This window comes from Stigmatopora argus, chromosome 18 (genome assembly GCF_051989625.1).
Source record: "Stigmatopora argus isolate UIUO_Sarg chromosome 18, RoL_Sarg_1.0, whole genome shotgun sequence".
NCBI classification, from domain to species: domain Eukaryota; kingdom Metazoa; phylum Chordata; class Actinopteri; order Syngnathiformes; family Syngnathidae; genus Stigmatopora; species Stigmatopora argus.
Window position 1 is genome coordinate 6293213 of NC_135404.1, and position 20310 is coordinate 6313522.

The following is a 20310-nucleotide window of genomic DNA, read 5'->3' on the forward strand; positions in this document are numbered from 1 at the left end:
TGACTTCAAGAGAACGTCCAAATGTCCCCAAATTCTAAAATTTAGTTACAAAGCGTAGTCTCAAACACACAACGCTCAAGTGTGTCTTTGATTTTAATCGCTCAAACACTGTACAACAAGACCACATTCTTACCACAAACCATGAAAACAAAAATAAAATAAAAAAACATGCAAAATAAATTAGAGCGCATTTGGTTTTTATATAGAAATATCAATCAAAAACACTGACGACAAGCAGAGGACAAAACCGTTTGCCGTGAACAAGTGCAGAACACAAGAGGTAAATATTGGTACAATAAACGGTTACCAAAGCGTTTTAAAACACTACACAAGGGGTAAATAAAACTCAATTTACAATCAGGAATTGATGATAACGATCATACAATAACACAGGAAAGATAATTGTGGTGTTAACCTGTGGGAGGAAACATCAATTAAACATTTGCTGGACATAATTACAGAGCTGACAAATACTATGAATTGTCCGTTAGTTTACTATGACAGTCCTTACTAAACTACTAAATATACATTTTATATCAAAACTATGAGAAAAATAATCAACTTTCGACATTTGGCAGCTCTGTAATTAGTTCTCACCTTGGTAGCCGCTGTTCCCAAAGAAGCCGTTCAAGTCATACTTGGCGTTCTTCGACCCTGAAGACGAAAAAAAAAAAACGGTCAAATTTTGAACCCACTCTGGTTAAAGGAGGTTTTTAACCTTGCGTGTTAAAATTCAGTTTGAGGCGCTGCGTCCTCTCCGGCGTATGAGACGCGTCGGAATCGAACGGCGCGTCGGACTGGAGCTGGTCCGCTCCCTGCGGCGTGTAGGCAGGGTCCATCGGTGCGGGGGTGGGCACCGAGGGCAGCGAAATCACTGAGAGAAAACCATCGCGTTGGACTGCCGTGGACATTTTATTCGCCTTTGACAATTTAAGTCGTTACCTTCAGGCTGCAGTTTGCTTCCACTTATATAACCCACATTGTCTAAAAAGGCAGAAAAAAATGGTAGATGAGTGCATTGGGCTGAAACATGTTCATAAAAAGGATGGTGGAGGTAGTACCGTTATTAAGATGAGCCACATCTGGTCGCGATTCATACGGCGAACCTGTTCAAGTTGAACCAAAATCCCACTCAAAATTCTCTTGTAAAAACATCTGATGTCTTGCGTGCTACCTGGTCGAGTATCTGAAGATTGAAGTTGTCTCTGCTGGTGCAATCCGTGTTTTCCTGCGTCGTTAAGGCCTTGTGGGCCATAGGAACCATCAGCACCTGAGAACCACAACGACAGTCCACTTAAAACCCACCAGAACTGGATTCTTAAGTCCTATTTTGAGAGATCTCACCATAGTTCCCATTGGGTCCATAGTCTAGAGAACCTTGTTGGTACGGTAAAGCCACTGGACCTGAGATGGAATGCAACATGTTGTCATTTTTGCTTGTTCGGCATACTTAGATTTGGAAGATGTTCACCATATGGGCCTTCACCAGGAGATTCCATTTGAGGAACGAACCCAACAGGTTGAGCTTCATGGGGTAGTCTACCATAACCTGCGGCAGAAATCGCAATCGGGATGTGTAGACGGGATCTTTTTAGGGGAGATGACTCACCATATTTGCCAGCCATGTGTCCATTGCTGCCAAGACCAAGATGGTGGCCAACATTGGGGTAACCGCCGTCGTAGCCTGACCACAAAGGATGAATTGTATTCAGAAGATGAGCACTTGTTACTTCTGAAAAATCCTTATTTACCATATTGTGCAGGAAGACCGCCCGTATTAGCTCCGCCTGGAATTTGACAATCATGTTTTATTTTAAATCCAAAGACAAAATGGCCACCATCATTTCCAGATTTGACATCAGCAAGTTCAAATTCGACATACCGTCATTTCCTTTATCATTTCCCGTCTGCGGGTTGCCACCAAACTGCAAGCCGCCAATACCTGAATCAGCGCCAATAAGAGTTGATTAAACATGTATACAGCACTCATTTAACTTATTGGCTCGTTTGTTCATTCACCCTCTATTTTTTTTATTTATCCAAATTTTTCAAAAAGATTACAACATTTATTTTTAATTTTACACATTTACTTTTATTTCTTACTCATTTTCAACTGTATTTTCATTTCATTTTTTAAATGTTATATTGACATAAAAAATACATTTATGTATTCTTTAAAGTATTTACTCTGTAATTAAAATATTATTTTCCTTTTATAAATATTATGATTAAAAAAGGTTAATATAATGGCACTGAAAGATGAGCATCCTCTTCAATTTAAAGGAATTAGACATCTTGTTTTGTCAATAGTAGAAAATTAGTTAATTATATGTATGTATATGTATGTGTATGTACATGTAATTTTTTTCAGCAACACGCTTATTTTTTATATATTTATTTATTAAATTATTTATAACCTATTTATTTATGTCTAAAATGTATTTTTCTGTGTCTGTATTCTCACCCTCTTGCTACTGTGACAATGAAATTTCCCAAATACGGGATGAATAAAGTTATCTAATCTAATCTAGGATATCATATTAAATGATTCATTTTTAACATTAGTCAAAGGTTTTCATGTTTTAGAATAAAACAAAAAGGACATACTTTTTACTTAAGAAAAAAGCTTAAGGTTTCTTTCTATATGTTTATTAATCATATTAAAACCAAAAAAGTGAAGAACATTACAGTAAATTCTCATTTTTTAAGTGTATAGTTGTTGTTTTTTTACATTTAAAAAAACAAACCCTAAATATTCTTGATACAAACATTTTCAATAACAAAATTCATTAACTGAAAAAGAGCAAAACTCACCATACTTGGCGTTCTCAGGGCCAGGCACAGCCGGACCACTGTACGGTAAACCCTCCATTCCTAAGAGATTAGTTTTGTAAATATACGTATCTTTAAAAAAAAGAAAAAAAGCTACAGGTGAGGACAACCATACCACCATAAACCGGGCCTTGTTTCCCATTTGGAATGAGTCCGGCAGGCTGCGGGTCAGGTTGACCGGCCCCTGCACAATCGACATCATTGAAACATGATCGTTGACTTTCAGCACAGTTCAAAAGAGACTGCATGTCTTACCATCTATTCCAGTTGGAAGCGCAGGGACAGCATTGTAGGGAACCTTTATGCCGCCATCTGCCAACTCAGAAACATCTATTAACACAAAATTCTCAAAGGTAACATCCGTTTAGGACTAACTTAATGGAGCTGATTTTGCATCCGGTGTTGGTAGACCCTGGCCCGGATCTGGAAAAATTTAAGAGTGGAGCATAAACATTTTTGAAATGCTGACTTGTGTATTTTTTTTTTTTTTAAATCGATACAAAAAATATATTTTTAAATGAATCAAATGAAAACTACTGAATTAATAAAAAAATATATATATGATAAATGCTGATCCGTAAACGACAACAAAAAATATATTTTCAAAGTACACTTAAAAATTATAAACAACTTTTTTTTTAAAAACAGACCTGTATTGGCGTTTCCTTTAACATAGCCAGTTCCTCCAAGGTAGTCGCCTTGTCTATAAACTAAAAGAGCAGAATAATGTTTTTTTATTTTTTTATTTTATGATTATTTAAAGACTTTTGTCATAGATGACTCACTTGGCTGTTGAGGTTGCCCTGAATTCGGATATCCAGTACCTAAGAAACAAGTGAAGTATTACCGAGCTGGCACATTTGTTTGACAATCAATATTAGATTAGATAATTTAATTCATCCCATATTCGGGAGATTTCATTGTCACAGTAGCAAGAGGGTGAGAATACAGACACAGGAAAAGACATTTTAGACATAAATAAATAGGTAATAAATAAGTTAATAAATAAATATATAACTAAATTAATAAATATATTAATAAATAAATAAGCGTGTTGCTGATACATATACATACATACACATACATATGTATATGTATATGTATATATAAATACACATAGATGTACATGTATGTATGTATGGATGGATGTACATACCAGTTCCATATCCGTTCAAAGGGCCAGCATAACTTCCAACTCCATAACCTTTATACGTGCACAGATATGAAATGTTAATGCAGGGTGAGTGAATTTAAAAATGGAAAGTGACACAAATTTACCAGGTTTGGCGGGAAATCTGTTGGGAAAACCGGCTCCTGTTCCGTAACCTGACAAATTGGAAGCAATTATTTATTATAATTATTGTTTGACATCAACGGCAGCTAAAGTGTGAACAGAAAACTCTCCTTTAGTTTTTTTTTCATTTCGTTTTCTGAACTGCTTATGATTTTTATAATTTATACAGTACACAATTATTATTATTTTTTAATATTTATCTTAGGACACAACATGCATGTTTACCAAAACCACATTAGTCCATTAATACCTTTGGTGTTGGTGCCCCCCGAAGGTCCAGCTCCTGGATTATAGTCTAAAATGATCATTTTTCAGGAAAAATATATTTCTGTTATATTTTTTAAAAAGTCTTTTGACTCTACAAATGTAAGACCCTCTGTAATTATCATTTTACCTGGTCTTGGTACTTTCATCCATTGTCCATTCGGACCTCCAGGGAGACAATCTACCCCAAAAATGCATTCATTTCAAAATAATGCAACAAATGAAAATTAAACTTCAATCATTAAATTGGACATTTACCAGGTTTTCCCGCTTTCCCTCCTTGTCCTTTGGGGATTGAAGGTCCACCTCCATTCTCTAAAATGGAAGACAGATTGACAAAATAGTTAAACTAAAACAACAACTTCAAATTCAAAATATTTTCGTGGCACACCATGCAAGTATAATTAAAAGCACCATTAGGCATCATGTCAATAACAGTTTATATTACAAGTTATTTTAATTTAAAAAACAGCAAACTTTACCCAAAAAAGTCATTTCAACATTCCAACACATAACTTTTTAATTACCTTCTAGCAAGCTAGATTCCTTTTCTTCATTGGTCTGCATTTTTGATAGTTGAAAAGTTGTTTCAAAATGCTTTAAATATGGGGATGACTCCAATATTTACACTTTTTTAAAATGGGGGAAAAAGACAATATTTGTAGCTTTTTATCTGGATACTACAACATTAGTTTTCAAGTAAATATTAACAGAACATTTGCTTTTTTTAAGCAAACATGACAATAGTTAAAATCTAAAAACATATTTTGAATTACTTTTTAAATTAAACGAATAAAGTATTTTTAGTTTTACTTTTGTCCCTTTTTCCTAAACATTTTTTTCTTATTGAACAAGAGAATATTTACAGTTAGTTAACTCAAACACGAAATCTTCATTTTAAATGTATAAATATATTTTAAAAAATTTAAAGAAATATGATACAATTCTTAAATGTTAAAGTTTTTAAAATTATTATATTTATATTATTTATGATTTAAAACAATTTGATCCTTTCTCAGCCCAAATGGATTGGACCACTATTACTAGCAATGGCAGGCAATGAGTTATTAGCATTTGAACAATTTTTAAGTCATGATTAATTTGTCTATTAAAATAATTAACCAATTGTGCCAGTTCTAGTTTGTAACTTGGAACGTTTTACACAGTGTTTAAGTTCATGTAACTTGCCTTGAGGGGGTATCTCCCCCATTGGTTTACGAGCAGGTCCACTGTCATAAGGGAGGGGCTTAAAACTCTTGTCCATTGGTCTAACGGGCCCGGGCCCAGGTGAAGATTCGGGCCCTCGTTTAGGCGGTTTGCCCTGAGGGAAAACCGGCACGTGCCCTGGTGTCTCCTGCAGCGGCATGTAATTTTTCATTTGCGGTACGAGTAAGGGTAGCTTCTGGTGTTGGTCTTGAGTCACCAAAACCAGACGGCCACTGGTGGGTTCTGGCGCCGGAACGGCATCGCCTTCCACGATGGGTCGCTGAGGTTGAGGGACCTCCTGCATCGGTGAGCCCGGTTGCTGAGGTGACACCAAGTTACCTTTCAAACCAATTCCGTTAGGCGGACCTGGCCTCTTTGGACCTTTCGCGTACGGCGAGTGGCCAAATCCTGAAAGGGAAACCATGACAGAACAAAGCTATTATAGATGGAAACTTCCCTTTCCAGATTGTACTTTTGCCTACCAGGGTTTGCTGCTGGATTTGCTATGCCAGTAAAACCACCAGTGCCTGTGAATATAAAATGAAATGTGTTAAGGTTTATTCTGGTTTGGATTTTAAAAAACCTACCTTGACCAGGTGACGCAGGTCCGAAACCTTTGGTGTTCTGTGGAAGTGAGGCAGGTCCCATTCCTCCTGCTCCATATCCTGCAAGCATCTAGAATTTATTTACTGACCCTAAGCAGATGCCAAAAAACTAGGTTGATGTTCAACAATTCCTGATACTCGCCATTGAGTTTATTTCCAGATCCGAGTGGCGCTCCATTTCCAGGTCCTGACAACAAAGTATTCGATTTAAACAGTCTACCAGTAATTGAGTGTTAATGTTCATGGGAGTCACCATTGGGGTTAGCTGCGTATCCCTTGTTGCCAGCAGCACCAGGTCCATAACCTTCAAAATCAAACCATGAATACACCATTTTCTCAAATTACAGATAAGGCTAAGTGTAAACCACTACCATTGGGTTTGGCTCCATATCCATGGGGAAGGGCAGCAGGTCCAAAACCTTGATTTACAAGGGCCACACATTATACAGACTGGTTACGTATACTTTAATAAAATATTCCTGCATTCCGTGGTACCTCCTCTGTGTGCTCCATATCCTGCAAAACAAAAGATTGCTCCTTATGACTATAGTTACATCTTCAATTTGAATGGATAATGTTATCCTTACCATTGGGCTTCACACCAATGCCATTTGGAATATTGCCAAACCCTACAAGAGAATGACATAAGAAAACCACTCACACACAATGATTCCGCATATGCAGTTATGAATTGATCATACCTGCTTTTACAGGATAGTTGGTGTTGGATCTAATCGATAAACATTCAATAACTTCGAATTAGAGGAAGCACACAGAGTCGGCCATGATGAGTTTTATCTAGCTTCAGCTGAAGGAGGGGGTCAGAGCAGCCAGCGGCAGGAGCGCGTCTATCCTCCAGCCTGACTAGTTTGAACTCCCTGAATCCCCCCAGCAGGTCGACTAGTTTTATTGACAAAGGTCATGTGACATAGGTACAGACTTTAGGCGGGAAACTGAACAAAGAAATGGGAGTGTCATGGTAGATGACGCGCCCCCAACTCATAGGTGTCACGGACGGAAATTTCCGCTAGGTCATGCAAAATTCTATTCTAGTGACTAAACTAAATAAACCTATTGACTAATAAAAAGCATAAGAATACATTCCATACTCCACATTTCCCCCCTGTAGTTACTATGAAAGAATTTTCATTAGACATCAATTTATATCCCTCCCATCCAGGTTCTAGAATACAAATATCATCAACAGTTACTTTCAACAGGGTATGGAAAATAATAAAATCACTTGTCAAGGCAGAGGCGAAAAACTCGAGGTATTTAGCGTCATTCGAGAAAAATTCCTCTGCGTCCCTCTTAATGAGCGAACACAATTTTTAAGTCAAGACAAGTACAATTACCCGGACGGCTCGACATCGTGGGACCTGTCACACTTCGAAAGAGTGCGAGAATCTCCAATATGGTCTGCCATGCGGTGATACTGTATGTCACTGTAAGCTACCAGCGTGTGCTGGATAGTGTGTCAAATCATAACTTTGATACAGGGGATTACACACATAGAAAAAATACAGAACAGAAACAAAATCGCAAATGAGGGAGTTGCAAATTTAAACAGCATTGACTGGTTTCGTCTGGGATGAAGGTGCAGCAGTGTTCTCCCATCATGGCACACACACCTCCATCCTCCGTCCCGCAACATCCCTAAGGGCTATGACAGTTTGGTTAATAAACACTCATGTAACAGTTCAATGTCTTTACACGAAGCATAACTTTATCCACCCCAAGTTGGGAAAATAGCAACTGTATGATTTTCTGGGGGGGGGGGGACCACAACTTATGGTCACCAGGAACATCACTACCCCAGATTGCATCATGTCGTTTGAATTGCACTGATTTTGCACTGATTTTGATCTCTTACTATTATGTTCACTCCCCTTAAAAGGAATGCATCTCATCTGCACCACTGCAGATTTAAGTGTGGCGTCTAGACCCAGTGAATTCAGGTTGTCAGGATACCTGTGGAAATGGGTATACGGCTACACACAACTTTCATTCGCAACAAACAGTTTCTTCTGGAACACCATGAAATTATACCACACATCTTCTCCATAGTATTTCTACAGATTGTTCTTTCCATACCACTTCACTCTCCTCTGTGATAGGAGTATGTCACCATCTTGTTTTCGAACTCAAGTCTCTGTGGGCGGGGCGTTCAGACACGCCCAGGCTGTCACTGACAGTCCAGTCACTGTGATGTGGGTGGCAACAGCTTTCACTGCGGCTTCTGTGTAGAGGTGAAAAGTCTATGGGAGCTCAAGGTTAAGTGAGGGGTGCTCGTGGCAGGTGAGTAGACGTCAGATGAGTTTTTCACGGACAAGGGTTTTGACACCGTCCGACTTACAGCCTACTCCGAGTCACCTGTGAATTGACTTTGACTTTTCAGCGATCTTTGCTGCTGTGGAGGTTGGTGAGTTGGGCCACGAATGGGTCTTCCCATCGTGGAGAGAACCAGGACTTCCTTTTTATGACTCGGATCAGGATCCAGTCACCTGGCTTCACCACCTCCTGCAAGATAGACAAAAGGATCACGGCAGCTTACATGTTCTTTGGACAAGTTTCTCCAAACATTTTACCATCCACTCTGTAAGTAGATCTGCCTCACCCTTAGTCTCTTGTCATGGTTCCCCTTCCCATAGAGGAAGTTGGAATGGTCTTCCAAGAACTATCTCAAAAGGTGTTAATCTCGAGCTAGTTGGCACTATCTTCATATACGTTCTGACCAGTGTTAGGCGTTCTGGCCATGGCTTCTTTATCTCTTCCATGGTTTTCTTAAGCCTTGGTTTTATCGTACCATTTGTTTGCTCTACCAGTCCCACACTCTTGGACATTGGCCTCGTTTGGGCCTGAGGTCATCTTGCACATTATATCTGTAACAAATTAAACAGTTCCTACAAAAATTTTAAAAGTAGGCATTTCGATGTCCATATCTCCCCCCTGTTGAGACATTGTCCATGGCTCAATTTTGGAGTACATTTTTGGTAGGCACTGTAGGCCAGACTGTTCTTGAGATCGGCTCAGCCCTTGTTGCTGTGCATACTGTGCAGCAAGTGTCCGCGCTGCCTCCCCAGCTGCCGCACTCTGTCGCTGTCTTCAAACACGTACTCAACATCTGCAGACAGCTATTAGGTTGGGCTTAATACCCCAATGAACAAAAATCACAACAATCTTACTTATTCCATCACTATAGTTTGTGAAAATCTAAATGCTTTATCAGTCAAAATTAAATATGCTAGCTGATATTCTATTTTGATCACTGCTTCCTTGTTAAGATAAAGAACTATATTTGTTTTTTTTTCCTTTCCTACAATTACACAAATGAACTAATCATACCAAAAATAGGAAAAATACAAAAAGCAAACCAGACTGCTTTCTCCTCAGGAAAACAGCTTTCCAGTTCTCTGCAACAGTTACATTCACATCAATTAATATCCAGAAACAAAATGCACACATTTATAATTCTGAAAAGAATTGAACCCACTAAAATGTAACCACCCCTTGTTTGTCAGGGTCAACATTTTTAGCATAACTGTCTTTTAGAGCAATTAAAGCCCATTACTTTTAAAATGCATACTAATCAAGTCCCAATTCAATTAACAATGTGTATCGCGTTGCATATTAACTCAGTTTTTTGAAATTCAAAATATCCCAAACTAGTAGTCTTTTTATCAAATGTAACATTCCATTGGAGTTTGTCAATCAGCTCCTATAAAACTTTCTTAATCAATATTTCTCAATAGTCAGGCATAAAATTAAAATCTAGTTACATTTCTATCCATTGTAGTTTCTCTTTTCTCTCTAATTGTTTACTTTAAAAATATGTAAGAAGATCTAGTCACAATTGTTTACTTTAACTATCTGTAAGAAGGTTTGGTCTCAATTGAAACGCTTTCACTTTTTTTATGGAGACAATAAAACCAATATAAAAAGTTCCTCATGGCTTACAGCATTGCTCCCCGAGCAATAATCTTTCCAATCAATATTTGAGTGCTTGCCATTTCGTCTGATTACGTCAAAAAGTTTATCTTACCTGTCTCCTCTAATTCGTTTCAACTGAGAGAACCTTCTTACAGAGCACAAAATGGATCCGCTATTTTCATGTCTGCTGGTTTGGTCAGGAACATTTGCACTCTCATCCTGGGTTGCTCATCATGTTTCCTGTTGAGAAATGCAATCTCCCTCTGCCAACCCAAAATTAATGCGTTTCTTTAAAGTTTTTTCTTTTATGCAGACATATGATTAGCCTCATCCTCCAATTCCAATCGTGTAGTTAATAATGGCGTTTGGTACATTCCACTAAATTGGATTTCCATATTTTTCCGGAACGAAATATGGAAACTTTTGTCAATTCAGTCAATTATTCTGTTAACCCAATTTGGATGCCATTATCACAATAAATCAATAGTACTTTGGAATTTCGTATCAAGCACTGTCTGTTTTTTCCCAGTGCTCCCAAATTTCGCATAGCAGATTTGTTTCTCCACTTCAAATTTCACATTTGGAGTACTGCTGCTTTTTCATTAAAAATTTCCTTGGACGAAATATTTTTCCATAATTTGGCGTTGCCATCCGTGAAACGGCTTATTGGCAAATTCCGAAATCGATTCCAATTTGCTAAATCATTTTCCACCTTGATACCTAATTGATTATATCTTGATGGTCGGCCAATTAGAAACACAAAAAGACAAACAAACAATCATTCACGCTTACTCATTTTCAGAAATCAGTGGTCTGCAATTTTTCATTACTGGTGAAGAGCGCCATCCCACGTCTGGGCTTTTTGGCAGCTTACCTCCATTTTGCTGTCTTATCAGCCTAATCATTCTCAAAAGAAATAGGTTAACGTCATTTGGTTGACATCAACTGTTTGATGCTAATGCAATTCGTATATCATTAATATTCTAATAGTCATTAATATGACCCACGCCAAAGCATATTTCACTTGTTCCGGGCAAAACAAGGAATGCTTTTTGTGCACTTAAAAACATTCCATGCCTCTTCCGTCCCAGGGAAATCATGCCTATCCTAAATCAATTATTTTATCTAAATTTACCTAATAATTTGGATAAATGCCATTTCTGCGTTGTTTGCATGTTTGATATCATTAATAATTTGGATGATTCTTAATACTTAAGTCTAAATCGCAAATCACTCTCATATTGCTAAAACAAATAGTTAAAGCTCTGGCTGAATTCCTATCCGCTCTAAGAAGGCGGTTTTATTTAAAATAAGAGCCATTTTCTGTGCTCACTATTACCTCAATTAGAATTTAGGGAAAATAACCTTTCACTAGGCATTTCCTAATATAAATTTTAGTGTTTAATAAAAGACCCATAATTTTTCACTAATATATTACAACACTGTCATCTCTCTGTCTCTCTCTCTTTCCCTCCCCCTCCGTGGGGAGGCAATCGGACTCAAGTGATTTAGGTTCAAACCTGCAGTGGCATTTGCATGCTGTGGTTCCTCTCTCTCTTTGTGCAGGGGGAGGGGGCCTTGGGCTGGGCTGGTGTGGGCTCTCTCCTGGGTCCAGGTGTGAAATGGGCAGTAAGAGCTATGGGCGAGCCCCCCCCCTCTTTTTGTTTGCACCGGGTGTGCTTGGCTTGTCGGGTGAGGGGTGTCCGCTTCTGTGAAGGGGGCCTGGCCGTAAAGTGGGCTTCTTGCCTGGCTCCACATTATTCGGCCATTTTCGTCCTTTGTTCTGTCTTACATGTGCTCATTCCCCCTTCTCTCTCCCTTTGTAGCTCATCTTGCCAAAGGCCGTACCTCTTGAGCTCATGTTCAATGATGTTCATAGGGAGGGCCCCAATTTTGAAATGTGTGACTAGTACCTGAACTTGTGAAAAACATATCATTCTTGTTCTCCATGAAGATAGAAAGTTTCTTGAGGAAAGACAACCACCTAAAGCAGCTCCTCATCCTTTCTGTCCAAAATCTTCACAAGCATGTTAACCATGGTTTTGTTTCATTCTTCAATGATCAGGAAAATCTCTCAGCATGAATTTCACATCTTCTTACTTCACGTCCCTTTGTTTGAACGTTTTTTTTTTTTAAACAATGGTCACATGTTACGCTATTAATACATTTAAGGCGATATTTTACGGCGATTCTTTAGGGACGTCCCATCTAATTTATTATCTCTTTAATACTTATCTTTTATTATCCTATTTATCCGTCTACGCCGTCTTTTTAACCGTTATTCTCTTCAATCCTCTCGATTCACGAGCGCATACTAAGCGCGTACCAAGCGCGACATAAAGCGCGTCACGGCCTACTTCCGGTTCTTAACAAACGCTTCTGGTTTATATAATAGTAGTACTATACTTTTTAATCGAGCTCTTTCTTACTCATCGGGTGCAGTATTTTTGGAAGCTTTTGTTTTTGACAATCTCCAGAAATCCTTTTAACAAAGGGGACTCTAACCCCTATCTTAGGGGGACTTTTAACCCCCACCCTAGGTTAAGCCGCGTCACCAGCCCACCTCTTGGATCGACATTTAGTTGGCCAGACCGACTAAATGTACGTCCGTTGCATACCTTACGTATCTATTTTCCTTTTTTCTGACATACGTACTTCTCAACAGTATGCACAATTTATCCCCTATTTATGAGGCGTTTTTCTCGACTATTCCACGAATGAAAAACGGGATTCCCACCAGCCTTGTCCTAAATATTAATTTTAAACAGCCCCTTACCGTCTCTGTGCCTCCTCCTTTTCGATGGGGGTTCGTTCTTCAAGCGGGCCACGATCAACCGAAATGCCCTCTCTTTTAAAGAAAGAGTAGCTGACGTCAGTATTCTCGGCTTTCAGTCCACCGTGGTCCGAAAATTCAGAAATGAATCTCCCGGGTTTCGGCACCAGAAAATGTTGGATCTAATCGATAAACATTCAATAACTTCGAATTAGAGGAAGCACACAGAGTCGGCCATGATGAGTTTTATCTAGCTTCAGCTGAAGGAGGGGGTCAGAGCAGCCAGCGGCAGGAGCGCGTCTATCCTCCAGCCTGACTAGTTTGAACTCCCTGAATCCCCCCAGCAGGTCGACTAGTTTTATTGACAAAGGTCATGTGACATAGGTACAGACTTTAGGCGGGAAACTGAACAAAGAAATGGGAGTGTCATGGTAGATGACGCGCCCCCAACTCATAGGTGTCACGGACGGAAATTTCCGCTAGGTCATGCAAAATTCTATTCTAGTGACTAAACTAAATAAACCTATTGACTAATAAAAAGCATAAGAATACATTCCATACTCCACAGTTGGTGCCACCATAACCTTAAGAATCCAAAACAATGAAAACTCTTACTCATTTTTGTTTATCCAAATGTAACAGTACCTTTACTTTCAAAGTGCTTGCTAAGTCTATTGTTGCTGATAGGTGAGTGTTGTTAGCTCACCACTAGGGGCTAGACCTTGTCTCCTGGGTACCCATGCTGCAGCACCATTATAGGCTGAACATTTAAAACATTGTGAACAATAGCATATATCGACAAAAGTTTTCATTGTGGCCTGACGGTAATACCGCTCCCACCTGGTTTGGGTCCTTTCATTCCTCCATTACCGTAACGTGGTCCCAGACCCATTCCAGCACCGCCATAACCACCAAGAAAGCCTAACGAAAAGGGCAGACTGAATTTACGACTAGGCCAGATTTACTTGGAAGAGATTGGTGATCTGAGAATGTTCCAGTTGACTCACCAGCCATTGGTTGAGGAGCGTAACCATTATGGCCATATCCTGAAAATTCAACCACAAAGATCATTAGATAATATGAAGAAACGACTACTATACCTCTGGGGTCTAGATTTCGAAAAGGCGCACCTTTGCCCTGGTTCCTGGCCAGCTGTGGCGCCCCCTGCCCCCGAAACGCCGACATACCCGGACCTTAATCGGGAATCAAATTCAAGTTAACGATGACTTTGGCGCAAAACAACGAAGACGTTTTATCACCTGAACCGTAGCTACCGTATGGTTTCATGGGTTTCTGCCCTGCTCCCCCCAAGCCTGTCAATTACAATGCATACTTCTATCAGATGACAATTTACTAACTCTAAACTTATTGTTTCCCATAAATTACCATTGTTTCCAGCTCTGTTGGGTACACCAGCTTTTGCTCCATATCCTGGAAAATCATTGTTTAGTATGTAATGACAGAATAGCTAGGAACTTTTTATTATGTCCTTACCATAACCTTTATTGGCATGTCCATTGCGTCCATAACCTACAAAGGGTACAGATTTTTATTATACTAAAATGAAGTAGTATTTTAATCTCCAAATGGATTGGTCAAGTATTTGGGAATTTACCAATTGGCTTGATGCCATTTCCACCGAGAGCACCAGTAGCAGGTCCATAACCTAATAGAATATAATTTTACATCTTCCAATAACTGCTAAAATGCTAAACTCACCCTTGATTGGGCCTTTGTTTCCATGTTCAGGTCCATGAGCAGCACCTCCATAACCTTGAGTAGACAAAGTTCAATTTCCTAAATGTTAAAAAAGGCAACTAACAACAACAACAACAACAACAACTCTGATTGAAAATAAACTTTGCCTTTATTTCCTTGACCACCAAATGCACCGGCGTTTCCTCTGTAGCCTGTAAAATAAAGAACATCTGACATTAAAACCTTGAACCACAAAAAAAAAATTAAAAAAGAGTCTAAAAAGAAAGCCCACCATTGGCTTTAACTGGATGTTGGTTGATGGGAACAGCTTGATTTCCATATCCTGAAACGGTAGCATTAATCATTAGTTGCTATTCTCCAATGAAAGACCTCCAAACCGCCTGAACAGGCGAGAGGGGGTGCTTGAAATGTTTAAAATGGTGTTTGTCTGACTACCTTGTGGCCATCCGCCCGGTCCTCTTGTTCCTGCTCCGTAACCTTAAAAAGAAGTACAGTGTGGCAATTAGTGTTCTGCAATATGTAAAAACTTTACAATTCACTTTGCTTTGCACTTTGTGCTTTTGCTTTGTTGTTCTGCGGCCTTTGCGACTGTACTGTCTAGCTTGTAACTATGTGTTTTTTTCTATATCTGCATTCCCCACTTCTTGCTACTGTCACAATGAAATTTCCCGAATATGGGATGAATAAAGTTATCCAATCCAATCCAATATCAAGATAGGTATGTTTCAAATTATTTTTGGTCAAAAAAAATAAAATTATAACAGGTTTTTCCTCAGCTCACTTTAATTCATATTCATCTGCCACAAATGTTAAATGTATCAAGTAAATGCTATCCAGTGCAAACTGAAGCAGGACGGTAACACGCACATTTTTGCGTTATCTAATTATCGACTAATACGTGCGATTATTAAGACTTCTGTACTAAACATTTTCAATTGACTTACATGCATTACTCCCAAGAGGACTATCAAAAGGAGATCGGATTAACATCAATTTAACAAATTACCGCAAATTACGCATCATCTGCGGGCCAAAATGTACATTGCAGGAATGTATAATGCTGATAGAATGTTTTATATCGTTATGGCAATATATATGGTAATTTTCGTACAGCACTAGAAGCAAAAATACATTGAAAAAATAAATGAAATAACCTTTCATTAAGGCTCCAGGGGTCAGCCCTGCAGTTCTTCCATAGCCTTGAAATTCAATTAAATTGGAATCAAGACCAAATCGCAAGTTAGTTCCACACCATCCATCTACTTAAGCAATATTTACTCACCGACTCCTTTGTTGGGGTAACCACCATATCCATTCTGGACACCTACGCCTTGGAAAAAAAATAACACATTTGCCGTTATAGACAGCAATAGATGTCAATGGCATCCAATGAGTCAATGCACTACTGTGACAAACCTTTAAGTATTCTTCCAGCACCTCCATTGTGGTGCGGTTTCCTGCCTAGAGCAAAGAGAATATTTGCATTTTAGAATTAAATTAAATGTTTGAAAATGAAGGGAATGCTCTTTTTTTTTTTAAATGCATATTTTGTCAGAGGAATGGGCTGCCTATTTTAATCACTTTTAACGATTTTAAATTAATCCCTTGACAATAATTAATGAATTAAAATGAGATTAAGTGGAAATGAACACTATCTTACAGTGCGCCTAACTGTCCATATAGTAAATGAATTAATGTGAGTTGGCTTGTCAAAACTAATTTTGAAATTAACATTTTACGACTTGTAATGTGCTTAAAAAATCACCGAAGTCAAAAAAAAAATTTTTAAACAAAAAAAGGTTTATGATTAAGCCCGAAAAATTGAGATCTACATTATCAAATAAAATGGGGGAATAAAAAAAATTAAAAATGGACTATCCAATGAGTTGTCGAGAATTTTAAATTTTTAAAGTGAGTTGCCTTGTCAATACTAATTTTTAAATTAACATTTTACGACTTGTAATATGCTTCAAAAATGATTGAAGTCATAAAAAATTCTAATGTTAAGAAAAAAAGGTTTATGATTAAGCCCCAAAAACTGTGATCTACATTATCAAATAAAATGAGGGGAATAAAAAATAAAAAATTGACTATCCAATGAGTTGTCGATGAATTTTGAATTTACAGGTTTAAGTTGCTAATTAATTTTGTCAATATTACACTACACAGGAAAATTTGTGACATCTGCCAACTCACCGTTAAAGTGCGGTTCCTGTCCATTGGGGACCCCCGACACACCAGCACTGTACCCTTAAAAGGAGAACATCTCATTTTAGTCATAAATAAGAAACTTTAACCACCAAATCTCATAAATAAAGTCACCACCCATCACAGATTTTTGGAAGCAATAGCGTCCTTCAATGCGGCAACTGTGCAGAGGCCGTAAAACCATTTTCCCGCCAGCTCGCAGCGGCGTGTCAAATTTAGACGGCTACTGCTAGCGAAGCTCGGCCACCTTTGATAGGCCGCACGGAAAGCGGAATATGCGGTCGCGGGACAACACGGGCACGGTTGCTAAGATTTCCGCTTCACACGCTCTTTACAAATTTGACAGGCAAACCCCAGCGTTTGAAAAAGACATTTATCTCAAGTGGGAACAGGTTACTGCGTTCGCGGGACATGGACAAAACAAGTGCGCTGGCACAGTATCGCAAACATAAAACTGATGTGTACAATATAACCATTTGTCAAATATCGTATGGAATCAAAATGAGGGATTTACAAAACATTTAATTAGTGGGTCAATTTAACTATTACTTGTAGTCAACGAAGAATTTTCTTTTTTTAATAATCAAATTTATTTAAACATAGCCTTTTGTGTTCAGAGGGAAAATTTGAAGTGTAGCAATCCAAGCAATCAATTAATTTAAAAATGTATTGCTGCAAAATTCACTAATATAAAAGTGCATTGTTGTCCCAATGTAGAAATATGTTCACTTTGTAGCAAATATTACATTCTGACCACAATAAACAGTGCAATAACTTCGGGGTGTGCAATAACAATGTGTAATATCTTAGATTGTGCAATATTTTAGAATTGACCTCGCCCGGATGTGACTTTTTATATTTTTATATTACTTATGTTTTACTGGGAAACACACTTTGTGGAGTAGCACCACCAATTTTGTTATACGCAGCTGTGTATGATAACAATAAAGGCTTTTGATTGATTAATTATATGATTCAGCGTCGTTGTATGATCAATTGTCCCCCCAAAAAAGTACCCCAAAAAAATTAAAAGATATCCACCATTATGGTGGATATCATTTAATTTTTTGGGGGACTTTTGTTACTTTTTGGCTGTAAAAAAAAATCCCACCAGAATTAAACTATTCATCTCAGAAAAATGCCCCCAAAAAGGTTATTTAAAAAAATAATAATATGCCAACCCAAACTGAAAAAAAACATACATGTACATTTTAGAAATATATTCCCATCAAGATTTTAAAGTATTTTAAATAAACTGAAAAAAAATGATAAATTCATGAGTGACATCTCATTTATAGCGTGCCATTGATTTAATTTTGACTTGTGAATACTGTGTACCCCTTTTTTAATTTTCAAAGTTACAGAAACAAAGGAAAAAAAAGAAGACCCAACAAGAAACAATCTTAAAAATATAAATTGGGTATATATTTTTTTTCATGATATTTACTCACCCCCACTGTGTGCACTCTGCACCACCAACAAGATCAGTACACTCTCCAAAACCAAGGATCCACCCATCTTGGATGTGGAAACTGCCAAAAACAAAAAATAAATATATAAAAAAACACGTATATGACTTAGTCAGTGAAGAGGAGTGTGCAATATTCCCGTCGGTTAGCGTGTGTTATACACTCTGGATGCTTTGCTCCTCCCACGAGCCCCTAAATCTGCGCCAATGTTGTAGGCACGTACACGTAAAGTGACCAATTAAGCGCATTTACACTTGCGAGAAAGTTGGAGGAGCAAAGAGAAGACTTTTGGACAGTGAGTGAGGAACTCTGTATGCAATCCCTGCTGTTTGGGGGGAAAAAATTAAGAGCATCTTTGAAGTTGTGTAGGGGTGTTCTCTTTGATTAATACTATACAAGTGACAAGTTGAGTTCTTTTAGTGGAGGAAAAAGCTCCTGCACCTTATTTTTATTTAAATTTTAAGTACAAAATTAACTTTGCAGTAAAGGAAGATTAAATTCACTAAACTTGAAAAGGCATATTTTAAATTGAATTTGGGTCAAGATTTGGATTTGTATGATCTTAATTTTATGTTATTCTATATTTCGAGGTAACAAGGTTAAAAAAAACCTTATTCTTGGTTAAAAATAAATATTTTTAAATAGACAAAATGTGCCAGATTTCATTTTAAACGAAAACTTTCATGTCTCATTTTATACATTAGTTGAAAAAAAAAAACAATGCTAAAAAAAATTCTGCCTTTTTTTATTTTCACATACAATGAAATGTGTATGTTTAAATTTATACAACTTGATTCAAAACTGCACACTATAAAATCAATTACAATTTGTAAATCAAACTGCATTTTTTTTCCCAGTGTCATTGACAGTAACAGATGTCCAATTAGGTGGCACCAATCCATTTGAACTGTGTGGCCAGCAGCAAAAAAAAAAACTTCATTCCAGTTCAACTGGATTGGACGACTTGGACCGTTAATGGCCACAATGAATAAAAATGTTGACAAGGCTGGAATATTCCAGAGTATACCATTTTTAATACATCTTTGAAACATGAGAACAGGGCATATCACAGTTAAAACCTCATAAATTGTGACTTAATGAGTCAAATGTGTACAGATACAGAAAGCAAGAGTAAAACAATTATTTCAAAACTAAAATGTGACCAAAAGTAAATAAGGCACTCAATTGTGACAGAATTGACCTGATCTGACGAGCACCTCCATGGCAACCATGAGGGAGATCTTTGACTTTCCATGTTGTCACATCTGTCCACGCACTACATAACTCACACCAGGTGCCCCATTCGCAACTTTTCCAGCCAGCAATATGAAAAGGCAACTAAAAAGAGGAAGAAATCTCACCTTTAACTTAGATTCCTCACCGGGTGCCCAAATCCTCTTCCTCATGGGGTCACAGAGGGGTTAACATCCCACCTCTTGATCCACTCAGATCTCTCGCATACTTGGCTTCTGCACAGAATTTGCTCCGCACTTGCATTACAAACCACAACGTCAAGACATGAAAGCACTGCGATTGTCATTTTGACAGGCTAACTCCTTCTTAACAGTCATTCAAAAATTAAAAAAAACTACTACCAACACACCTACTCAAAAAAATATAGGGCATTTAATACACATTCATAATCAGTCTTCCCCTTTAAAATGAATTGGACATTGATCTTTGTCAATGTAACAATATTTACTTTTTGCCATTTTTATTAGCACAAACATAAATGACAACATACTTGCTATTAAGAGGCACTTAAAACAGGATTTGGACCGTTTTTAGGACTTCAAACCTTCCGACTTTGGCTAACAAATTGACAAAATTTGCTGAAAACTGACATTAGGCTGAGCTACATTACGTACTGTGGTGATTAAAACTAAAATAAAACAAAAATGTGGGCACGAAACTTGGCTATCAAATAAAAAGCCATAAAATACTGTTACAGAGGCACTTTTATCCCCAGTCTACAAGTTTGATACCCCGTTTTAGCGTGTGCGGTCGATT

General features: G+C 37.9%; 1 protein-coding gene and 1 long non-coding RNA gene across 2 annotated transcripts; both read right to left on the reverse strand.

Moving 5' to 3' along the window:
* Positions 1 to 169: 169 nt before the first annotated feature.
* Positions 170 to 20138, reverse strand: cmn (calymmin). The gene is made up of 50 exons (XM_077626440.1): positions 19662 to 20138; positions 18283 to 18363; positions 16820 to 16873; positions 16040 to 16084; positions 15906 to 15953; positions 15778 to 15822; positions 15059 to 15100; positions 14895 to 14945; positions 14770 to 14814; positions 14624 to 14677; positions 14520 to 14570; positions 14399 to 14434; positions 14291 to 14335; positions 14164 to 14217; positions 14035 to 14097; positions 13912 to 13950; positions 13745 to 13825; positions 13611 to 13664; positions 13471 to 13488; positions 6903 to 6917; positions 6789 to 6830; positions 6697 to 6717; positions 6573 to 6620; positions 6455 to 6505; positions 6344 to 6388; positions 6184 to 6261; positions 6079 to 6123; positions 5579 to 6004; positions 4649 to 4705; positions 4521 to 4571; positions 4377 to 4421; positions 4111 to 4158; positions 3989 to 4036; positions 3618 to 3656; positions 3483 to 3542; positions 3208 to 3255; positions 3088 to 3144; positions 2948 to 3016; positions 2815 to 2874; positions 1883 to 1942; positions 1752 to 1787; positions 1610 to 1684; positions 1472 to 1549; positions 1345 to 1404; positions 1175 to 1270; positions 1062 to 1106; positions 943 to 984; positions 719 to 874; positions 598 to 654; positions 170 to 415 (listed from the first exon to the last, which is right to left on the reverse strand). The coding sequence occupies exons 2-50, from the start codon at positions 18347 to 18349 to the stop codon at positions 411 to 413; spliced, it is 2955 nt and encodes a 984-aa protein (XP_077482566.1). The 5' UTR covers positions 18350 to 18363; positions 19662 to 20138; the 3' UTR covers positions 170 to 410.
* Positions 6990 to 11290, reverse strand: LOC144092843 (uncharacterized). The gene is made up of 2 exons (XR_013306158.1): positions 8256 to 11290; positions 6990 to 8172 (listed from the first exon to the last, which is right to left on the reverse strand). It is a non-coding gene; the product is annotated as an uncharacterized LOC144092843 (long non-coding RNA).
* Positions 20139 to 20310: the final 172 nt, after the last annotated feature.

Excerpts from the sequence above, each read along its gene's own strand:
- cmn (XM_077626440.1), bottom strand. The coding sequence starts at position 18,349 with ATGGGTGGATCCTTGGTTTTGGAGAGTGTACTGATCTTGTTGGTGGTG. Across the intron at positions 15,101-15,777 it reads CCCTGGAGCCTTAATGAAAG|GTTACGGAGCAGGAACAAGA; the intron begins GTTATTTCATTT and ends CTTCTTTTTAAG. Across the intron at positions 3,017-3,087 it reads GCTTCCAACTGGAATAGATG|GGGCCGGTCAACCTGACCCG; the intron begins GTAAGACATGCA and ends TCGATTGTGCAG.